Source organism: Pangasianodon hypophthalmus, chromosome 2 (genome assembly GCF_027358585.1).
Source record: "Pangasianodon hypophthalmus isolate fPanHyp1 chromosome 2, fPanHyp1.pri, whole genome shotgun sequence".
NCBI classification, from domain to species: domain Eukaryota; kingdom Metazoa; phylum Chordata; class Actinopteri; order Siluriformes; family Pangasiidae; genus Pangasianodon; species Pangasianodon hypophthalmus.
In genome coordinates this window covers 23932368-23951903 of record NC_069711.1, presented here as the reverse complement: position 1 = coordinate 23951903, position 19536 = coordinate 23932368, and the positions used below count along the sequence as shown (strand labels likewise).

General features: G+C 35.9%; 1 protein-coding gene across 1 annotated transcript; it reads right to left on the bottom strand.

The window, feature by feature from the left end:
• Positions 1–662: 662 nt before the first annotated feature.
• Positions 663–4021, bottom strand: rgs4 (regulator of G protein signaling 4). The gene is made up of 5 exons (XM_026933019.3): positions 3867–4021; positions 3536–3640; positions 2980–3041; positions 2275–2438; positions 663–1535 (listed from the first exon to the last, which is right to left on the bottom strand). Exons 1-5 carry the CDS (start codon positions 3908–3910, stop codon positions 1290–1292), a joined length of 621 nt encoding a protein of 206 aa, XP_026788820.1. The 5' UTR covers positions 3911–4021; the 3' UTR covers positions 663–1289.
• Between the last annotated feature and the right edge of the window lie 15515 nt (positions 4022–19536).

The following is a 19536-nucleotide window of genomic DNA, read 5'->3' as shown; positions in this document are numbered from 1 at the left end:
GGGCAAATACCAATACTTTTAAATCAGCTTTTAGATCACTATGTACTTCAGTAATGGTTTGGAAAAAGTAAAAACCTTGTTTGTGTGAAAAGCTCATCTGGAAACAGTCTTTATCGCCTTACAAGTGTTGCTTTCAAGCGAGACAAAAATCTTCTCAGGAGACTAAACAAGAATATCTTTACTGTGGGCTATTTAAAAAGCCATATCTTCACTAATTAACATCTTAAAGAGCTCAGATCTGTAGGAGGTGATGTATAGTTTCCTGCTCTGAGTCACAGTGCCCAGGTTTTCTCCAGTTCTTGCTCACTTTTCTCTATGTGCATGAGTAAATTATTAAATCCCATAAAATAACCAGATGTGACAGTGTGAAAAGCTATAGAGGAAATGGACATGTTAACTGGCATGTTGATATAGGACACTTTTATTGTTTGGTCATGTTTCACTTTCATAAATCTGAATGATCAGCTCTACACTGTAACGTGAGCATCACATCAAACACTCTCTTTACCTGTCAAGACTATCTTAAGCCATCCCCTTTTACATTCTCATTTGTTTTATTTTCTGCATTATTTAATCTCAGAGACCATTTTGTGTTGTGTTGGACATTTTTATTCATAAATACTACAATAAATATGTGTAATACATGCAAGTAAACAAATATGTAAACAGCTTAAATCCATTTATTCTAATAAGACTTAAAGTGACAGTACAAGAGGACAGACTTGTTAAATTCACAGCACTGTAACAAATGGACATCACATTTTGTTAATATAACTTGTCACATTTGTTTGTCGTTAATATTCCAGAGCTTCATTCATTACTAATAAGACTACATTTATTCTAATTGGACAGTAAAAGTACATATAACATACACAGATTAAATAGTTATGCAGCCCAGGCCTTCCTTATCGTCTGTAACAGTTATTCACTTAGTCACTGTAAACTTTATTCTTACAACATCATCTGATAGGGTTTCAAACGTGGCTTCTTTTTTTTCTATTATTTATTTTTGTTTGAATACAAAATTACCAAAATACAGTAATAAAAACCAATGCTACACTGGAGATTCTGAAGAGTTTTGTCAGATTATTCTAAACACATTAAAGCCACATATACCTGAAAAAAAACCATTAAAACACATCCTTATTTCCTGTTTCTGGTGTTCGATCGATTATCTACCTCGATATCTACCTCAGTGACTTAACCCTTCACCTTTAACTCTCTTGCTCTCCTCATAGAAGTGAACTGATCCCTAAACTCTAAGCCTAAGAAAGATTTCTGTCTTAGATTTAGGCACAGTGAGACAGGAGACACTGGCTAAACTCAGTAAAGGTCCCTTTCCTCTCCAGACGGCAGTGTTTCTCGTCCCTGCGTGGCTGAGACAGGTCAAGGAACAGTTTGGACTTCAGAAAGCGCCTGTATGAGTCCTTTTCCATCAGCGTGAAAATCTTACTCTGCGCCTCATCGAAACATGTCACGTCACACTTTTCCAGGTTCCTCCGAGTTTCTTCTCTTGTTGCAGAGTCCAAATTGACCTAAAAGATTTGAAAATATTTGAATTATTCAGAGAAACGTCACACAAATGCAACAGCACAATGAATACATCAATTAGACACATGGTCGATTCTCATGTTATGTTTGTGCATACGTTTCAATTCAATTCATTTTTATTTGTATAGCGCTTTTTACAAAGGTCATTGTCTCAAAGCAGCTTTACACAAACAAAAGTAAAGTGAAGTGTGTGTGTGTGCCGTCTCTGATGAGCAAGCAGGGCGACGGTGGCAAGGAAAAACTCCCTGAGATGGTGAATTACGTTTCATGTAATTCATTTATTTTTTCACGTTTTTTTTTTTTTTTTTTTTTTACACATGATTGATTTATTTATTTCTCTAACACATTTGAGAGCGTGCATTTTTTAAAAATTTATTTAACTTATAATTCATCATTTTTTACACTTATATTCCAGTGCTATTTTTTCCCATATACGGCATGTGATTTTATTTGTGATTTTCTTACATGATTTCTTTTCACACGTTCGTTTTTTGCATATAGGTCTTTTGGTCATCATATATTATTCCCATGATGACACGGATTGAATTCATGCATGCAATTTCAGGGCATAAGGTGTTGGAATGCACTTTCACTTGTTTGTCACATGTGATTACATATTACTCACATAATGTCTTGTGAAATGTGTGTGGATTTTAAAATAAGAACTTTTCTACCTCAAACATTTGTAAATATTATAATAGGTAATAGAGGATGCTGTCTCACCTCATTCAGGGAATCGATGTCGACATACTGTTTGAAAATCTGCTTGGCTTTGGCTTTCAACTGTGGTGCAGGTGTTCTCTTGAAGTCCTCACATGCCACCCAGAACTCAATGTTCTCCTGGCTGAACTCGGACTTTAAAAAGGCGGTGAATGCAGCCCGTCCAACTGGAAGGGGAAAAAGAGACCTATTGTTACCTGGATGATTGATTCAGGTATAACTGATATTACTATCTCAGTAGATCAGTTCTGCCCAATAGGTCATTGCAAATTGCATAACTTTATGTCATCTAACTGGACTTTGCTTCTGTCTATCTGACTTCAGTCTCTGGGGAAGGGAGTGGGAGGGTTGAAGGCCTTTAAGGACGTTCAGAATGTAGAGGTCACTGCTCCGGCTCTGAGGAGATTCCCAGAAAGCCCTGTTCCTCAGTTCTGTCCCTGTGGTGCCTGACCCCTAAAGGACTAACAGAGCAGAACACTAGGACTGTTTGGAGGCCACTGAGGGCAGGATGTGGACACGTAGCACACGTCCAGAGGCATGAGAACATAGCCACGAGGTCGGCCTCATCACATAAACACTCCCTTTTAATCTAAGTTTCACTCTAGCTGTGACTTTTAATTCCTTTTTCTAGCTGGAACATGGTGTAATTGAAATGACACATCAATTTTAGAACTTAATTTCTTTAATCTAATGAAAAGTCTCACTTACCATCATTATTAATCAGGTTGTTAAATGAGGTTTTCCATTTCTCAGTGTCAATAGGAGCAGAGCTGCAATAATTTAAAAAAGACATCAAAATTAAAATAGGCATGTATTGTTTTTATTATACACTCAGAATTTGAATAGTTAATTATTATAAACATATTGTTATAGTATTTAAGAATGTATATCTTGTATATATATATATATATACACGTATATATATATATATATATATATATATATATATATATATATATATATATATATATATATATATATATATATTCAATTATTATTTAATTGAAACATTGATATTTGTGTGTATTTGTTCATGAGATCTAAACTGAAATTAAAGTAGGAATTTGTATTGTATTCCTTTCTACATTCTATAACTGAATAAATTCTATCATTTGGAAAATTGAAGCTATCCAGACTGTGTAACCATCAATGGTCTTCAGTTACAATACACATTTAAGTTGTTAAATGAGTGTTAAAATATTTAATCAAATTTTGCTAAGCTCATGTAACATCAGACAGTGTGACCTTTTCTTCGGATTCTCACCTTTTCTCCTCAGCTGGCTTTTCCTTTTCCTTAACAGGCTTCTGCTCTTGAACCGGCTCAGCCTTCTGAAGCAGGAACCCAATCTTATGCTTTATGTCCTTTGCGCTGCAAATGAAATGTGTGTAAAATCATTTGCCAAAAGGAAATCTCATAAACATGTATGAATAAAAGAAGCTCAGGTGTTCGTAAACAAATCTCACATCACCTACTTAATAATGTTAATCCCATGTTCTCTTTTTTATAAACACTGATTACATTTTGTTTTCAAGTAAAGTAAAATAAATTGCATATACACAGGAGCAAGCCAAAAGATGTTTGAAAAAGGTCATACCTTTTTAAGCAGGTTGCAGGTAGGGCTGCGAGCCCCTTACACATGGTGGCGGTGAAGAGAAAACAAATCCAACAGACACAGAGAAACACGTCTGATTTGTCAAGGAAAGGATCGCTATGGTCTTAGAGCAGTCTCCTCCTCTCTGTCTGGCTTTATACGGTTCAGTCCTGCCTGCAGAGTGACTAACCAATCACCACCAAGCCTGTGTTTAGACTCTGACGCAAGCACCAAAAAAGTCTTTGCATTTATGCACTTCTAGAATAAAACGCATTGTCCCAAGTGTTCCCTAAAGAACACACGATTGTCTCTAATTGAATTAAATTGATTCATTTTTTGACATATTATTCATGTCTTTTAGAGATCCTGAAAATTTTTGTGGTGCACAGTAATTAATTATTAATCATTCAGAATCACAAAAATTACTCACACTACCATTTTATTCATTCATTCAAAATAGCCTACTCACACACACACAAACACACACACCACCATCACCACCATATGCTTCTTTTCCCAGACTTTGTTTTGGAAAGTCCAGGAAAGTCCAAAGAGGAAAGGTATTAAATCATATCAACAAATCAATAAAAAAATCAAACACAAACTTTTAGAGGACACTATCAATAGTGGCTGATCCCAAAAACCCATCATATATTTTCAAGGATTATCACTGTTTTTTTTAAGTCAGAATTTAGATATCTGAAAATTATGAGATTCTTTGTCCATTGACACCGAATTAAGATTTTTATTATATTCCTTATAATTCCTTTTAAACTTTACATTTATTTCAAAGAAGCCTCCTGAAGCCGCCATAATTCATTTAAAACAGTCAAGAAATTAGATATTAACATATAATATTCATAATTTTCCAATATATATATATATATTTTACATAATTATGTAGATTATGTTAATTAATTTATATTAATTTGAATATGAATTTATACACAGGACTCAACAGGAATCATAACAAATGCAGTTTTGTTTTTCATCGCATATTTTCACTATTGTTTTAGTCTGATGTAATGAAAAATGTATGGTTGGATTTTGATTGATTTAGTTCAAATTAAAATGACTGAATTGTTCAGAAAATGTACAGAAACCTACCTTATCATGAACCTTTGTAACTTCTCATAGAAACTGAATCATGTGAAATGTTACAAATTTGTAAGTGTGAAATCATGTTAAAGTCTTTGATGGTAGGAATAATTTAAGTGTATGACCTCTTTGGCTCATTTAGATATGCAGACTCTTCAAACCATCTCGCTGTGATGGAGCAGCCTTTCAACTGGTTAATTACCTTTCAACAACACACATCATAAATGCATCAGTAGAGCTGAGTTTAAAATTATGATATCACTGAGGACGAGTTGTTGATGATCTACTAAACATCAGGAGCTATAAACTGGATCATCCAAATACTGCACATAAAACAATCTATATATTATCTACTAACATTTATACCACAGCACACTTAAATTCTGGAATCTGATTGGTCAGAAGAGTTTTCTACTCTGATGGTAGTGCAGCTGCAAATCACAGGTATATTAATGTGCTTGTTTGAATATGTTATCGTTTCTATAGTAACAAAATATGCAGGGACACATGTGGTGAATGCTGAACATAAACAGATTTTTTAAATGTGTATAACCTTGTCTTCTGTAAGGAGACATTTATTTAACATTACCATCTCATTCTGTTTTATTAACTTCACGAGAGAGAAAAAAGCGGTTGGTGACAAATCGACTGTTTATAGCTGCTATGACGTAAGAGATAACAGGAACTAACTTGTTTCCACAACATTAAATGTAACCGCCAATGGATAAAATGTCTTGCGTAAAAAAAGAAAAATGCAGTTGCTGTGGTATAAGTGGAATAATAAACATTGGGATAGGTGTTAAAGGAAAATCATCAACTTTAGGGCAGTACAGTAATGTACACCACCCTCCCATTGATTATTTTCCTGTAACAGCATTCGACATTGTGTTAATTCTGTATTTAACAACCATACAGTAGACCTTTCAAATAAAGCAAAAAAATGATAGTCTATAGCTGATAGTCTATAGAGTGTGTGCAGATTTTATAAAGTATTAGAAATCGACAAATGTAAACATCTGATTATTTAGAAGAAGTCGATTGATTATAGTCATGTGACAGGTTGTTAAGAGTCTATAGGCGCTTTGTAGTTTGTCTTCATTGGACTATCTAAACAAAGTGCTACCACTTTATTCTTGTAATATATGACCTTGTACACAATATGTATATTGGCTGAAAGATTTGTATTAAATGTATTAAACCGTATTAAACCAGTATTAGATGTATTAAACTGAACAGTGAGCTTTATTTCCACACTTGCTGTACTGTATGTATTTATATATTTCCTCTCCTTAATGACTTTTCAAAGCTGGCTTAGTCATTAGGGCAAAATCTGACGCCAGTGATTCTCAGAGAAGGAACCTGATGACCTCAATATTGTCCCTTGTCTCTGGCCTTCAGGGAGGTTTAACCTAAGAGCCATTATTTTAACTCTATGGCACCTGGAGATTACATCATTATTACCTCAGGGTAGTGTCCAATAAGTGACAATAAATAAGCAGCGCACTGCTATGAATTAACCTACGTGGTGACTCACACGTTACCCCGCCACCTTTTCTCTTCTCTCCTGTTCAATTGGGAAGGGTGCTGTTGAATGATAAAACATGTGGGCGGTGATTCAGAAAAGCCCTCAGTCCTAATGTGACCTCAACATGGACTTCGAGAGCTTACGATTTTATTTGAGAACACGGTGTCTTTATTGCCACTTTCTCTAACCACTGTTGATTCTGAGCAAATGAATAGTTGAGACGGTAGGATCACAAAAATCATGTTTAATCACTGACGTGCATTGTCATTTCCTTATGTCTTTCATAGCACACAAGTAATATGCAATTTACTATTTTTATATTGTACAGGTTCAAAAAGTCCTTTGCACATTGTTATTACTATTAAATTTCCAAGATCCAAGAAAAAATCATGACCTTAGTATTATTAAATTTTATCTCCCATTCATTTTTTTCCCAGAGAGAACATTATAATACTAAGATCATATAATGATGTATACCAGATTTGCTAATGATGATCATTTATGACGGGATAATCTGGTCTTTTCTGATGCATCTGGAAACTGGATTAGTCAGGATATGTAAAAGATTGCACAATTATTTTAATAGCATATTTAATTTCTCAATGTAATATATTTCTGCCCAATTTTTGGTGTATTTTTGCTCAAAATTTATGTGAAAATCTTTTTTAAGTATGCATAGTTTAATCTTTATTTTCAATAGACCTATGAAAAATATATCTCACATCCCCAAGCTAATATTTTATCCACAGACATAACACCATAGTGGATACTTACTATATAAACTAAGCTGCTTGTGGAAATCACTTTTTCCAAATTTAATTAATCTGAGAACTCCGAATAGCAATTCCATGAAGATCTTGATTTATTAATCACACAATATACATACACCAACAACTTTAATAGGACCTCCTGCTCACCTGCTCATTCATGCAATTATCTAAGCCAATCATGTGGCAGCAGTGCAATGCATAAAATCATGCAGATACAGGTCAAGAGCTACAGTTATTGTTCACATCAAACATCAAAATGGGGGAAAAACATGATCTCAGTGACTTTGATCTCACTGGCATGTTTTGAGTATGCGCTGATTTGAGTATTTCAGTATGAACAACTGCTGATCTCCTGGGATTTTCACACACAACAGTCATACAGAATGGAGGAATATTGGTGAATATTGGTGAAACAAACATCCAGTGAGCAGCAGTTCTGCGAACAGAAATAAATACCTTGTTGATGAGAGATGTCAAAGGAAAATGGCCAGACTGGTTCAAGCTGACAGATAGGCTATGTTAACTCAAACAACAGCTCTGCACAAGGTGAGGTGAGCCAAAAAGCATCTGAGAACACATAACATTTAGACACTTTAGTCTGCAATAGCAAATACTATATCAGGTTTCACTTCTGTCAAGAACAGGAAAGTGAGTCTAATCTGGTCACAGGCTCATGAAAACTTGGCAGATGAAGATTTGGAAAACACATTGAACATGAAGAGGTGTTCCTAATAAAGTGACCAACGAGAGTATATTTACAGCAATGTGTGATTTAGTTGATATACAGTGCTTCTAAATGCAATCTAATCTTGTTTACGTTGCTCCTGAGCAGGTTTGAGCTTACAGACTTGTCGTCTTGGTATCAAGAGCAACAACAGCATTGAAGAACGGACAAATCCAGGATCCAATGGAGAGCAGTTCAGTCCAGCTAACACAGGAACTGACATATGGGTTAAGACATAAAAACATTAATGTTAATTTTATCAGCTGGTTTCACCTCGTACAGCTGCAGAAGTTTTTCTCGCACAGCTGCTCTAAATTTAAGCTTCTACCAAATCAGATACATGCAAAGCTAAATATTTCTTCAAACTAACTAACTCAACACATAGCACTTGTCATGCCTCTGTCACTGCGTTCAGGTTTTCTGCACTCATAATTAAGCAGTATGGGAGTGGAGAGTGGGAGGAGGTGGCAATGAAACTCCTACGTCACATGTCACATGTACGCACGGTCGGAGTTCATCCACTCATCACCTTCTCATCAATCACATGATCAGGGAAGAGACACAGCATGTAGTCCCTGTAGGAGGATGTTATATATCCTCTCACAGAGTACAATATTTAATTACTGCACTGTAGTACTGAATCATGTGATGTCCATGGACAAATGTTCTGGTTATAACTGCGTTTCATTAGTGAGGAAAGAAAGATCTCTATCTGTATCTGATCGGAAATCCATTCAGTCAGGAATGTCTATGGTTTGCTTTGCGCTTAGGATACATTTTTAAGCACAGAATAAATATAAACCAAGCAGCGATGCAGCCCTTTTTCATTACACAGGAAAAATGGTTAATGGTTAACCTGAAGACATAATTAAAAATAATATTTTGACCAATTCCTATTCAGTAGGGGTATAAAGCTATGTCTACTATCTTTAGGGCTCTAAATATCTGGATCTGAATCTGGATTTGCATTTGAACCTGGAGTGGGCGTGGCCTAGGTGTGTGAATTCTGGCTGTGACAGTTCCTCAACTTCAGCTATATCACTCTAGTTTATAATTGGGCTAAATTAGACGTGTGTGGAAGACCACTCAAGACATGTGTTTTCCACTCTCTTTAAAAGCTAGTTGAAGATATATCAATTATGTATTAAATACCTTAATTAGGTATGCTGAATTCACATTAGCATGTAAAAGATACACACTAAAGTCTTCCTTGAGGGTACCACCCTAGCAACAAAGAAAGGTACAGTTTAATGCTTTTCTCCCGAGTGTGTATGTGTCTGTATGTCCATATTGGCTAGGAATAGATAATCAGCCAATGTGAAAATATTCAGCTAATGATAGACAACCACCTAATGTTTATAAAGTTCTAACAGCAGAATTAGAAATTAATCTGAAATGAAAGCAGACATATTCAAATTTTTAACCAAATGGAAATATTTCTCTAATGCCAACTGGAAAGATTGCATAATACTCTTCTAATGTGTTTACACCTATTAACATTGAACTCCACAAATCATTCTGCCATTACTTCGTTTCAGTCATTAATATCCCATTATGAACTGATGAATTTCAGTTATCATGCCTTCAAGATTTCCGTTCAACCACCAGGCCATGAAAACCAGCCTGTCTTGCTTTGATCTGGGGTAAGTGCTTAATACCTTTGAATACCTTTTCCTCAGACACATGGAGATGTTTAAATGCTGGACATGAGCCTGGTACAAAATGGAGGTAATAATGACGTAAACCCCACGAATGGAGCCATTTCAGAAAATTGCACTTTTATGCAACTGGCTGGATCAGAGAGAAAGAGAATGAGGTATTGCTGCTACACTGATTTCCCTGACGTCCTTCTGTTAACATCAGTGCCTTGTTTGTATTTGAATTATTTTGTTGTGCAGTAATCCAAACCAAAAATAAAGAACCCACTTCAAGCACAAGGTCTTCAGACACAGCTCACGATGTGCAGTGAATTAAACTGGATTAATTTAATTAACATATAGCTGAACACATTGTCAGTGCCTTGTTTCACATACTATGAGAAATGAATTAACTGGAATATAATCTGCTTTGTCATGTGTCCTCTTGGTAATTTGGTGGACTGAGCAAAGAGTGAGTATACGGCCTGATGAGGCCACCCTTCCTGATTACGTATTACTTAACATCTGGCTCTTGAAATGAAGTCTGGGGTCTCTGACTTCTTTTAATAGCTTTACAGTGGTAGAGCTCTATAGTAGATCTATAGTTGTTATAGGTGTTATGTGGTTATTATATAGTTATATAGCCAAATAATTGGATATTAATGAGTTTATTAATCATAGGTACATAAACATCAAATTGAATTTAATGTCATACTGCATGTAAAAACTATTATTTGAGTCTGACTAGCATCTTTATTTTGTTTTGATATATTTAACCTCAAGATGCATCACAGTTGGCCATAATCCTTTTAAACAAGTACCTTTTCAACATTTCACCACTGTAAACTGTCAGATATTTAACTGGACTGATGTTACACTTGCATTTCACAGCCCATTGAATTGTAATTACACGTAACAACCATTGATGCTTATTGTAATTTGGTGTATATCATGTAAATTAGTGTATATTGTCTGTAAGTATTATATATTGTGTATTAGAGGTGTAACACAATGACACAATCTGTACAGTATCTGCATCTCTTTAGCACTCCAAATATCCTTATTTGTATTCAGATTTTAACCAGAAATGGGCGTGGCCTAAACTGGAACTTTTATATGAACCCTACCCTAAACACTGACATACATATTGCGTATATTGTGTATTAGGGGTGTAACATAATGTTCTCTGGTGCTGGTTAAAAGATTGTGATTCTGAAATCTGGATATCGCAAGAATTTCAGAGATAAGAAGTTCAGAGATAAGGGTCACTGCTGTGGTTCATCTTGCTTGGGGAATCACATACGAACTGCTTGTATCTATCTATCTATCTATCTATATATATATATATATATATATATATATATAGAGAGAGAGAGAGAGAGAGATAGATAGATAGATAGATAGATATAAGTATTGTATACTGTATATTAGGGGTGTAACACAATAACTATCTGTATTTGTACACAGATTTAAAAAAGTGAGCATGGCCTAAATGAGAAGGGCTGTTTCGATGGTCCTGGAGCTGGTGGTGATGGTGTTTTAACCCCAGCATGATGCCCCTGGAAACTATTGGACGTAGAAATGCCAGTACCATCAGCATGGGATGTGAATTCTACCTCTGACAGTTCCTCATCCTCAGCTACATAAATTCATATCTGTTTACATTCCTATAGCAAATAAAAGACGAAATTCAGAAAGAAATTCTGAATTCTGGAAGCATCCTGAGAACCTCACTGGTTTTAGGCAAGCCTAGCATTAATCCTGACGATCATCATCACTCACAGCTTAGCCGGTGGAAGATATTTTTCTTACATCACCTCTAAACTTTGAAATAGTTTTCAAGAGAACATTAGGGAGCCTCTATAGCTCAAAAGGGGTTTTTAAAATCCAGATTACGAACATATGCTGTTCTTTTAAAATGTCCTACTGTATATCATGTCCAATTCTTAATTCTTGGGTCTTTAATGTGTCTCCTCATAAAATCTTGGTTTGACATTCTAATCTTATATATATGATGAGCATATAAAAGGGATGAATTCAAAAAGTAGGAGATTTTTTAACTCAAAATGAAAAATGTCATATAAATAAAAAGTAGTAAATCTAAAACATGATGTAACTGATTTGGGAACTGTTGGTGGAGAATTAAAGCTCTAATGGCTCCAATAATTAAATGTGACAGTACATATTTATCTAATACATCAATACTTGTTCAATGTTTATATAATAAATCTGTGTTGTGATCATAAAGGACTCAGTGGTTTGTGAGCCCATGATTTAGCATCACTCTCCAGTTTCATCACGTCATAAGTTTAAAAATAAAAGACTCCCGTTTACAGTAGGTCATATCATGTCATAGCAAATCAGCCCTTGATATAAGATGTGCAGGGAAGTTTGTGTCATATTGCTCATTATTTATATTCATACTGTCATTACAGCTGTTTGTATTAAAGATAGAGATAAGTCACTGCTGTGGTGACTAGCGTCACACTTGGAGGGTCACATGAGAACTGCTGCAGGGAAAAAACACAGTGCATTTTTGGAAATGTTTTGATAAAATATGTTTAAATAAATATTTGAAAAACAAAATTTGTATACACTTCTCATAGGATATCCTCATAGGATATAAGCAAAAACAAACACAGTACTTAAATTCTGTATCTAGTAAATAACAATAGGAAATTACTTGTTGATCATGGACTAGTTATCTGCACTGTAAGTGTGGAAAAAGGTTTTATCTGGCATCTTATATGTTCTTCAGTTTGCCCATTTCTGAAAAGTGCTATGTAGAACTAATTAGAACGCTATAACAGAAGATTTCCCTTTCAGAAAAGGCTTAAGAAGAACCTCTTTAGAAGGCTTAATGTATTTAATACATTGTGTGCTAATAAAAAAATACTACATGTGTACATTGGTTAATATATCAGTAAATGCTAGTAAGTACATTAATCAATCAGAATACAGATATTTGAAAGGATGAATTTTCTCAGCAGTCCTAAGGAAGGATCCACTGATGCCTTTAAAGATTCACAAACAAGCTTCTGAAAATGTGGTGGCTGAAACATTATCACACGTGCAATATTTGTACTCTGGCATGTTCTCTCAACATCTCTAAGGAACAGGATCATGTCCCTGGACATATTTTGGCTTTCTGTGTGTGTGTGTGTGTGTGTGTGTGTGTGTGTGTGTCTTTCTCCCACTCTCCCTCCTTCTGGTTATCCCAGAAGAGAACAGAATTTGATGCAGGGATTGTCCCTTTGGTCATTGTGTTGAATGACATAAAATGAAGAATGCTGGCAACAGTGGTAGCATATCTAAGGCCATTACATCAGTCCCTGGATAATACAGTCAACAGCCTTTTGTAAATTCCAGCATTATACTAGCTGAGACTGTCAGGCTGTCTGTCACCTTTGAACTGTGTGTATTCTTCCTTTATGCAAATTTTGTACTTTAGTGATTCTTCACTCTATGCTATCCTTAGAAATGTATATTCCAGCTTTATGCTAGTTTTGTACTTTGTCGATTCTTGCTTTACTCTAGCCTTTAAACTGTAAACTGGGGGTGCTTGACTGCGGTCTGAATGCAGGTTGTTTGCTGCACAATATACCATTACACAATCTTTCCATATTAATAACACACATAAAATATGTTGCCATAAAATATGTTTATGACAGTTCCACTAAAAAAGATTAAAACAACATTTTACATCCTATATTATAAATCCTGATCTACTTTCATTTTGCAGTAAACTTCAGCAGGCTACTTCACCAGCTCTCATCTCCATATTATCTGTGCTTATAGTGTAGCTATAAGCTGTCTAGTAGCTTTCAATCAGAAACAGGAGAAATGCATTATCCCATTTGGCTAATCCTGTTTCATCTCAATAAAATGTGATTGAACTAAGTAATGCATTTGCCAAAAAAAAAAAACTTTTATTGTAAAAGTTATATACTTTAATAGTTTCTTAGTCCTTTCCTAGAAACAATCTATACACCCACCATCCACTTTATTAGGAACACCTGTACAACTGCACATTCATGCAGTAATCCAATCAGCCAATGCTAATCTCCTGGGATTTTCACACACAACAGTCTCTTGAGTTTACACAGAATGGTGAGAAAAACATTGAGTGAGCAACAGTTCTGTGGGTGGAACACCTTCTTGATAAGAGAGGTCAGAGGAAAATGGCCAGGTTGGTTCAAGCTGCCAGAAAAGATATAGCAACTAAAATAATCACTCAACCATGGTGAGCATGCACATCTCAGCACGCACAACACATCAAACCTTGAGGTGGATGGGCTACAACAGCAGAAGACCACATCAGGTTCCTCTCCTGTCAGCCAAGAACAGGAAAGTGAAGCTAATCTGGTCACAGGCTCATGAAAACTAGGCAGATGAAGAAACATTGAACATGAAGAGGTGTTCCTAATAAAGTGACCAACGAGAGTATATTTACAGAAATGTGTGATTTAGTTGATATACAGTGCTTCTAAAAGCAATCTAATCTTGTTTACGTTGCTCCTGAGCAGGTTTGAGTTTACGGACTTGTCGTCTTGGTAACAAGTGCAACAACAGCTTTGAAGAACAGACAAATCCAGGATCCAGTGGAGAGCAGTTCAATCCAGCTAACACAGGAACTGACATATGGGTTGAGACATAAAAACATTAATGTTATTATGAATTTTATATAATTATCAGCTGGTTTCACCTCGTACAGCTGCAGAAGCTTTACTCGAACAGCTGCTCTAAATTTAAGCTTCTATCAAATCAGATACATGCAAAGCTAAATATAAGTTTCTTCAAACTAACTCAGCTTTAACACAATTGCACCTGTCACGCCTACGTTAACTAAACAACGATTCTGCACAACCGTGGTGAGCCAAAAAGCATCTGAGAACACATACCACTTAGACGCTTTAGTCTGCAAGAGCAAAGACCACATAGGGTTCCACTCCTGTCAGCCAAGAGCAGGAAAGTGAGGCTAATGTAGGCAGATTGAAAAAAACACTGAACATGAAGAGGTGTTCCTAATAAAGTGGTCAGCAAGAATATATTCATAGAAATGTGTGATTTAACGGATATACAGTACTTCTAATTGCAATCTAATCTTGTTTACGTTGCTCCTGAGCAGGAATCTGAGGCTAGCGTGGGCGCAGATTCGCAGAAACTGGACAAAAAAAATCACCTGGTCTTTTTCCAGTCTTCAGCTGTCCAGTTGTGTATTCTGAGATGCTTTTTTGCTCACCATGGTTGTAAAGAGTGCTTATTTGAGTTACTGTAAACTTCCTGTCAGCTCAGACCAGTCTGATCATTCTCCTCTGATCTCTCTCATCAACAAGGTGTTTCAGCCTGCAGCCCCTCTGCTCACCGGATGTTTATTGTTTTTCACACCATTCTGTGTGATCTCTAGAGATTGTTGTGTGTGAAAATCCCAGGAGATCAGTAGTTTATGAAATACTCAAACCAGACCATCTGGCACCAACAACCATGCCATGGTTAAAGTCACAGAGATCACACTTTTTCCCCATCCTGATGTTTGATGTGAACATTAACTGAAGCTCTTGACGTGTATCTGCATGATTTTTTGCGTTGTGCTGCTGCCACATGATTGGCTGATTAGATAACTGCATGAATGAGCAGGTGTACAGGTGTTCCTATTAAAGTGGACAGTGAGTGCATACTGTATATATTATATATACACACACACTTTGTTTGATAACCTTTCAGGCCTTCATGGTCTCACCCAAACGTTGTGGCCGCTGATGTTGCTGATGTGGCTCGAGCACAATTTGAGTTTGACATCCCTGCTTTAAAATGTATATTCCAGCTTTATGTTAGATTTGTACTCTTAGCTCTGTGCTAACCTTTGACCTTTATATAATACTTTGTATTCTGCAGCTTTCTAGCTTTGTAAATTATGTAATATATAAGCTACACGCTCTCCTGTACTTTATATATGTTAACATTTTATCAGCTTTGTTGTATATACAGATATGGATATCAGATATCAGAAATACCAGATAAGTGTGTTATTGCTGCCTGTACACTGTAGGGGTGCCATTTCTTTTGGAAGCATGCCTTTCCTCCTGTCTTTGATCATGAAAGGAGAAAGGGAAGATATTGTACTATTCACTTATATGACTATAATGGATAATCATTAATTAGTGCTAGGTATTACTCAGTGTTGTATATTTCAGAAGATTATTTATGTGTTTATAATGCGTGGAGGCCTGGCAAAACCCTTCACAACGTGAAATTCTGACATTTTCTACTAAATATTGTTTGAAAACTAGAGGCTTTCCTGAATATGTTTCTGTTTTTCATGTATCTCAACTACAAGTAAAGTTGTAGCATTTTAAAATCACATTCCAACCAAAAGTAAAAAGGGAGAAAAATGCATTTAAAGATTTGACTCCGCTGCAGAGCTGGAGCTTCAAGGACATTTTTATAGCCGATATCCGATTAGAGACTGAATTGATTAGGCTCGTGAATGTTTCTCTATGGCATGTAGCTACCCAACAACCTCATCACAGCATGATGTGTGATGAAATCACCCTTAGCTAGCAAGGTTATAGACATCTTCAGACATCTTCAGTTTGTTAAACTGGCTAGTTGCACAACGTGACCTTTGAATGGTGATAGCCAAGACCAGGTTAAAAAGCTTTCCTTTTCATTTTGGTGAAATGTATATATGTTTCTTAAAGTTGAGGTGTCAAAATATGTTACAGCCCGAAAAATCCAATGATGGCCAGTTTGGCGAAAACCTGATTTTTTGTCAGTTTTGGCCAGAATTCAGCCGTCCAATGGGTTTTCCCAGACCTTCACACATATTATCCGTGCTTATATTTAGAACCTGAGTACACATGAGTGCTAACTCTAACATTAATATCTGTAATGCTTCATAGAAATTGAGTATGTGGGAACATTAACAGATATAATAAGCTCTGCCAAAACAAACTTTGGAGACTCCTGATAGCCTGCAATATAGCAGCAGCTATTAAATGTGACGATGAGCGATACGTGACCTATGTGGAATGAGGTACTGTAAGTTGCAGATAAAAGAGGAAGTCATAAAACCCAAGTGAGTGGAAAGATGCTGCGTGAAGATAGCTGAGTTTAAGTAGTACTGATAATCAGCATAAATAAGCTGGAGTAGTACTTATAATCAGCACTGTACTAAAAATTACAAATATAATCATTTTATTGCTATCAAGGCTCAATCTGAAAGAGTAGTGCTTTACATTTTGCTATCAACAGTTGGGAATAGGAGGTAGTTTGTACACAGTCTGGCTTGACCGAGTAGCAGGTGTTATTCCAGTGCTTGTGCTTATCAGCAGACCTTCTCTCTGCCTCAGCCTGAAAAAACACACCGGAGAGAGAGCTCCATTAATCAAAGGTTGTCAGGACCATAATGTTCAGTGATTGCCTCATGCCTGTCTAGAGACAACAAGTCCTTTAGTCTCCTGTGTGTTTATTATGTGTGTGTGCATTTGTCATCTTTAAAATTAAATTTATAACCAAAATGTCACTGAGTTCAAACGCTAAGGAATGGAGGTCCATCCGTCAGTGTCAGACCTAAATGACTTTTTGTTTGTTTGGAATATCATTTTAATGACTGCAAGCACACACACACATAGCAGTTCATATTTTTGAAATCCACAACATTTTGACTGAAAGTGAAAGCATACGTTTCCAGCACGCCCATTTCCATAATGTAGTATAATAGTGGTTCTATTTTAGTGGCTACAAGTTTCCTCATGAGGGCAAAACATTAGACTCCTTTGTTTGTGTGCAAATACATCGCAGTAGTTCCACACCTCCAAGAAACTCTATAGTCATATTTACTGTTGCATCCTATTACAGGGCACTGACATCATGCTAAGAGCTAATGAAGAAAATCCTCCTAGGATGCCGCTAGTACTCAAGATCAAAGTTCGTGACTCGGCATAATATCTGTGCTATAACGTCAGCAGGTGCCAAGCGCTGCTTTCTCCATCTGACATATCTCTTAATTTATGGCCTATTTTGTTCTTCTTTTCTGTAAGCCAAGGACAAATTTATAATGACTTCATGGCTGAACATTGTTTTCCTTTCGTTGAGACACTAAAGTGATGCCAGTTGCATTACAAAATTTATACTGATTAGTACATCTTGTGAAACCACACTTTTTCTATAAGGTCCACACAAGCTGTCTAAAACAATAGAGTGTGTGTGTGTGTGTGTGTGTTTGGATGTGGGTGTGTAAGAGAGTCTGGAGCTACGTGCTTTCCTGTACCGAAGAGAGATTTATATCTGACCAGACGGTGCTTAAAGACTCACTGCCCCCTTTCATCTCATATCTGGTGTTCGTGTGTGTGTGTGTGTGTGTGTGTGTGTGTATGTGTGTTTGTGTGTGTATGCTCATGTGTCTGCAAGCTATCTAGCCTCCACGCTTGTCAATAAAAATCTTAAATGAATAAACCCAGAGCTGGTAGTGGGTTAGTACTCTCTGACTGTAATTATATCTGTAATTATAATCCAGCATGGGTTTTTAAACATTAAACATGTTATTTCTAATTTTTACCACAGCACTGTTGAATTCCAGGTCAGAAGGTGTTGATTCATTTTCTCCAGCAGCAGCTCTGATGATTAGAACAAGGGCTAGCCTTATTGTCAGAGCTGCTACTAGAGAAAATGAATCAACACCTTCTGACCAGGACCAACAGTGCTGTGGTAAAAATGGCTCAGATTGGCTTACACAGAGACTTGTGGCAGATGCTCATCATAATCTAAGACTTTTTTTAATGTGTGTTATCATTGATATAGTGAAGTTTTTCTATAAGGAGATGTTTATTTGGCATTCTGGAAGGAGTCTCCATTATCAGAGAGTTATAGCTACTGTTTCTTTAAGTTTGTTACCACGGAATGGTCTAGAAGAGTTTTTACTTTTTAGGTTTCTCTGTAACATAACAAGCTGTGTTTTTGTTTTTGTTTTTGTCTTATTTTTTCTCTCTTTTGGTGATAATAAGATGCTGGTGAGGGAATGACAGCTGAATTACAGCTGCTATAACATAAGCGATTACAGGAACTAACCTGTTTCATGAATATTAAACATAATATTTTTATATTTTAATATTTATGTAAACTATAAACTTAGAAACTGTACTTGATGTTCTTTAATAAATAAAAAAATGTTGTGGTATAAGAGGAATAAAACACTTCAGGATGTACAGTAATTGGAAAGTAATCATCCTTGAGGTGGTACAAGTAACTCCACACAGTCATTTATTATCGTCCTGTCCTGTGTAGCCATTCTGTCACAGACTATTACATATTAAACCATTCACATACTAAGATGTAGTAGTTGTAAGATAATCACATGCCTGCTTGTAAAATGTCATAAAATCCTAAATGTAATAAAGTCATAAAAATTCAAGCCAAAGTCTGCTGCTTGCTTTCACTCAAATGTATTGTAAATATTAACCTCATAGATGATTAATGGAATGCAGGAAAGTCAGTTGAACGAGTTACAGACAGAAAAGAATCGTCACAAATTGTTGTGACAACTAAGCAAGGTTGTAACCAGTCACGTTCCTGTGTTCCTTCCCGTCACTCTCTCTCTATCTCTACTCAGTATAGAGGACAGTATAGTATAGTATAGAGGACTGATACTACAAGGACTTTAGCATTGCAGTTACACACTAGATACAAAATACACTGATAATTTGAAGAGAAAATTCACATTTCATCTATACTAAACACCATATTGTTTATGATCATATTTTATTACTGAATTAGAAGAAAAAAGGTCAATTTTTATATGAACCTACTTCCTGGTTTAATGTGTTAATGTGTTTTTAGTAGTATTATTAATTCATCATATTTCTCAACTCTGGTTCTGTTTATTCCTGCCCTTATTTCACACTAATGTGCCCATTAAAAA

Excerpts from the sequence above, each read along its gene's own strand:
- rgs4 (XM_026933019.3), bottom strand. The coding sequence starts at position 3,910 with ATGTGTAAGGGGCTCGCAGCCCTACCTGCAACCTGCTTAAAAAG. Across the intron at positions 3,641-3,866 it reads CCTGCAACCTGCTTAAAAAG|CGCAAAGGACATAAAGCATA; the intron begins GTATGACCTTTT and ends TTTCATTTGCAG. Across the intron at positions 2,439-2,979 it reads CAACCTGATTAATAATGATG|TTGGACGGGCTGCATTCACC; the intron begins GTAAGTGAGACT and ends TTCCCCTTCCAG.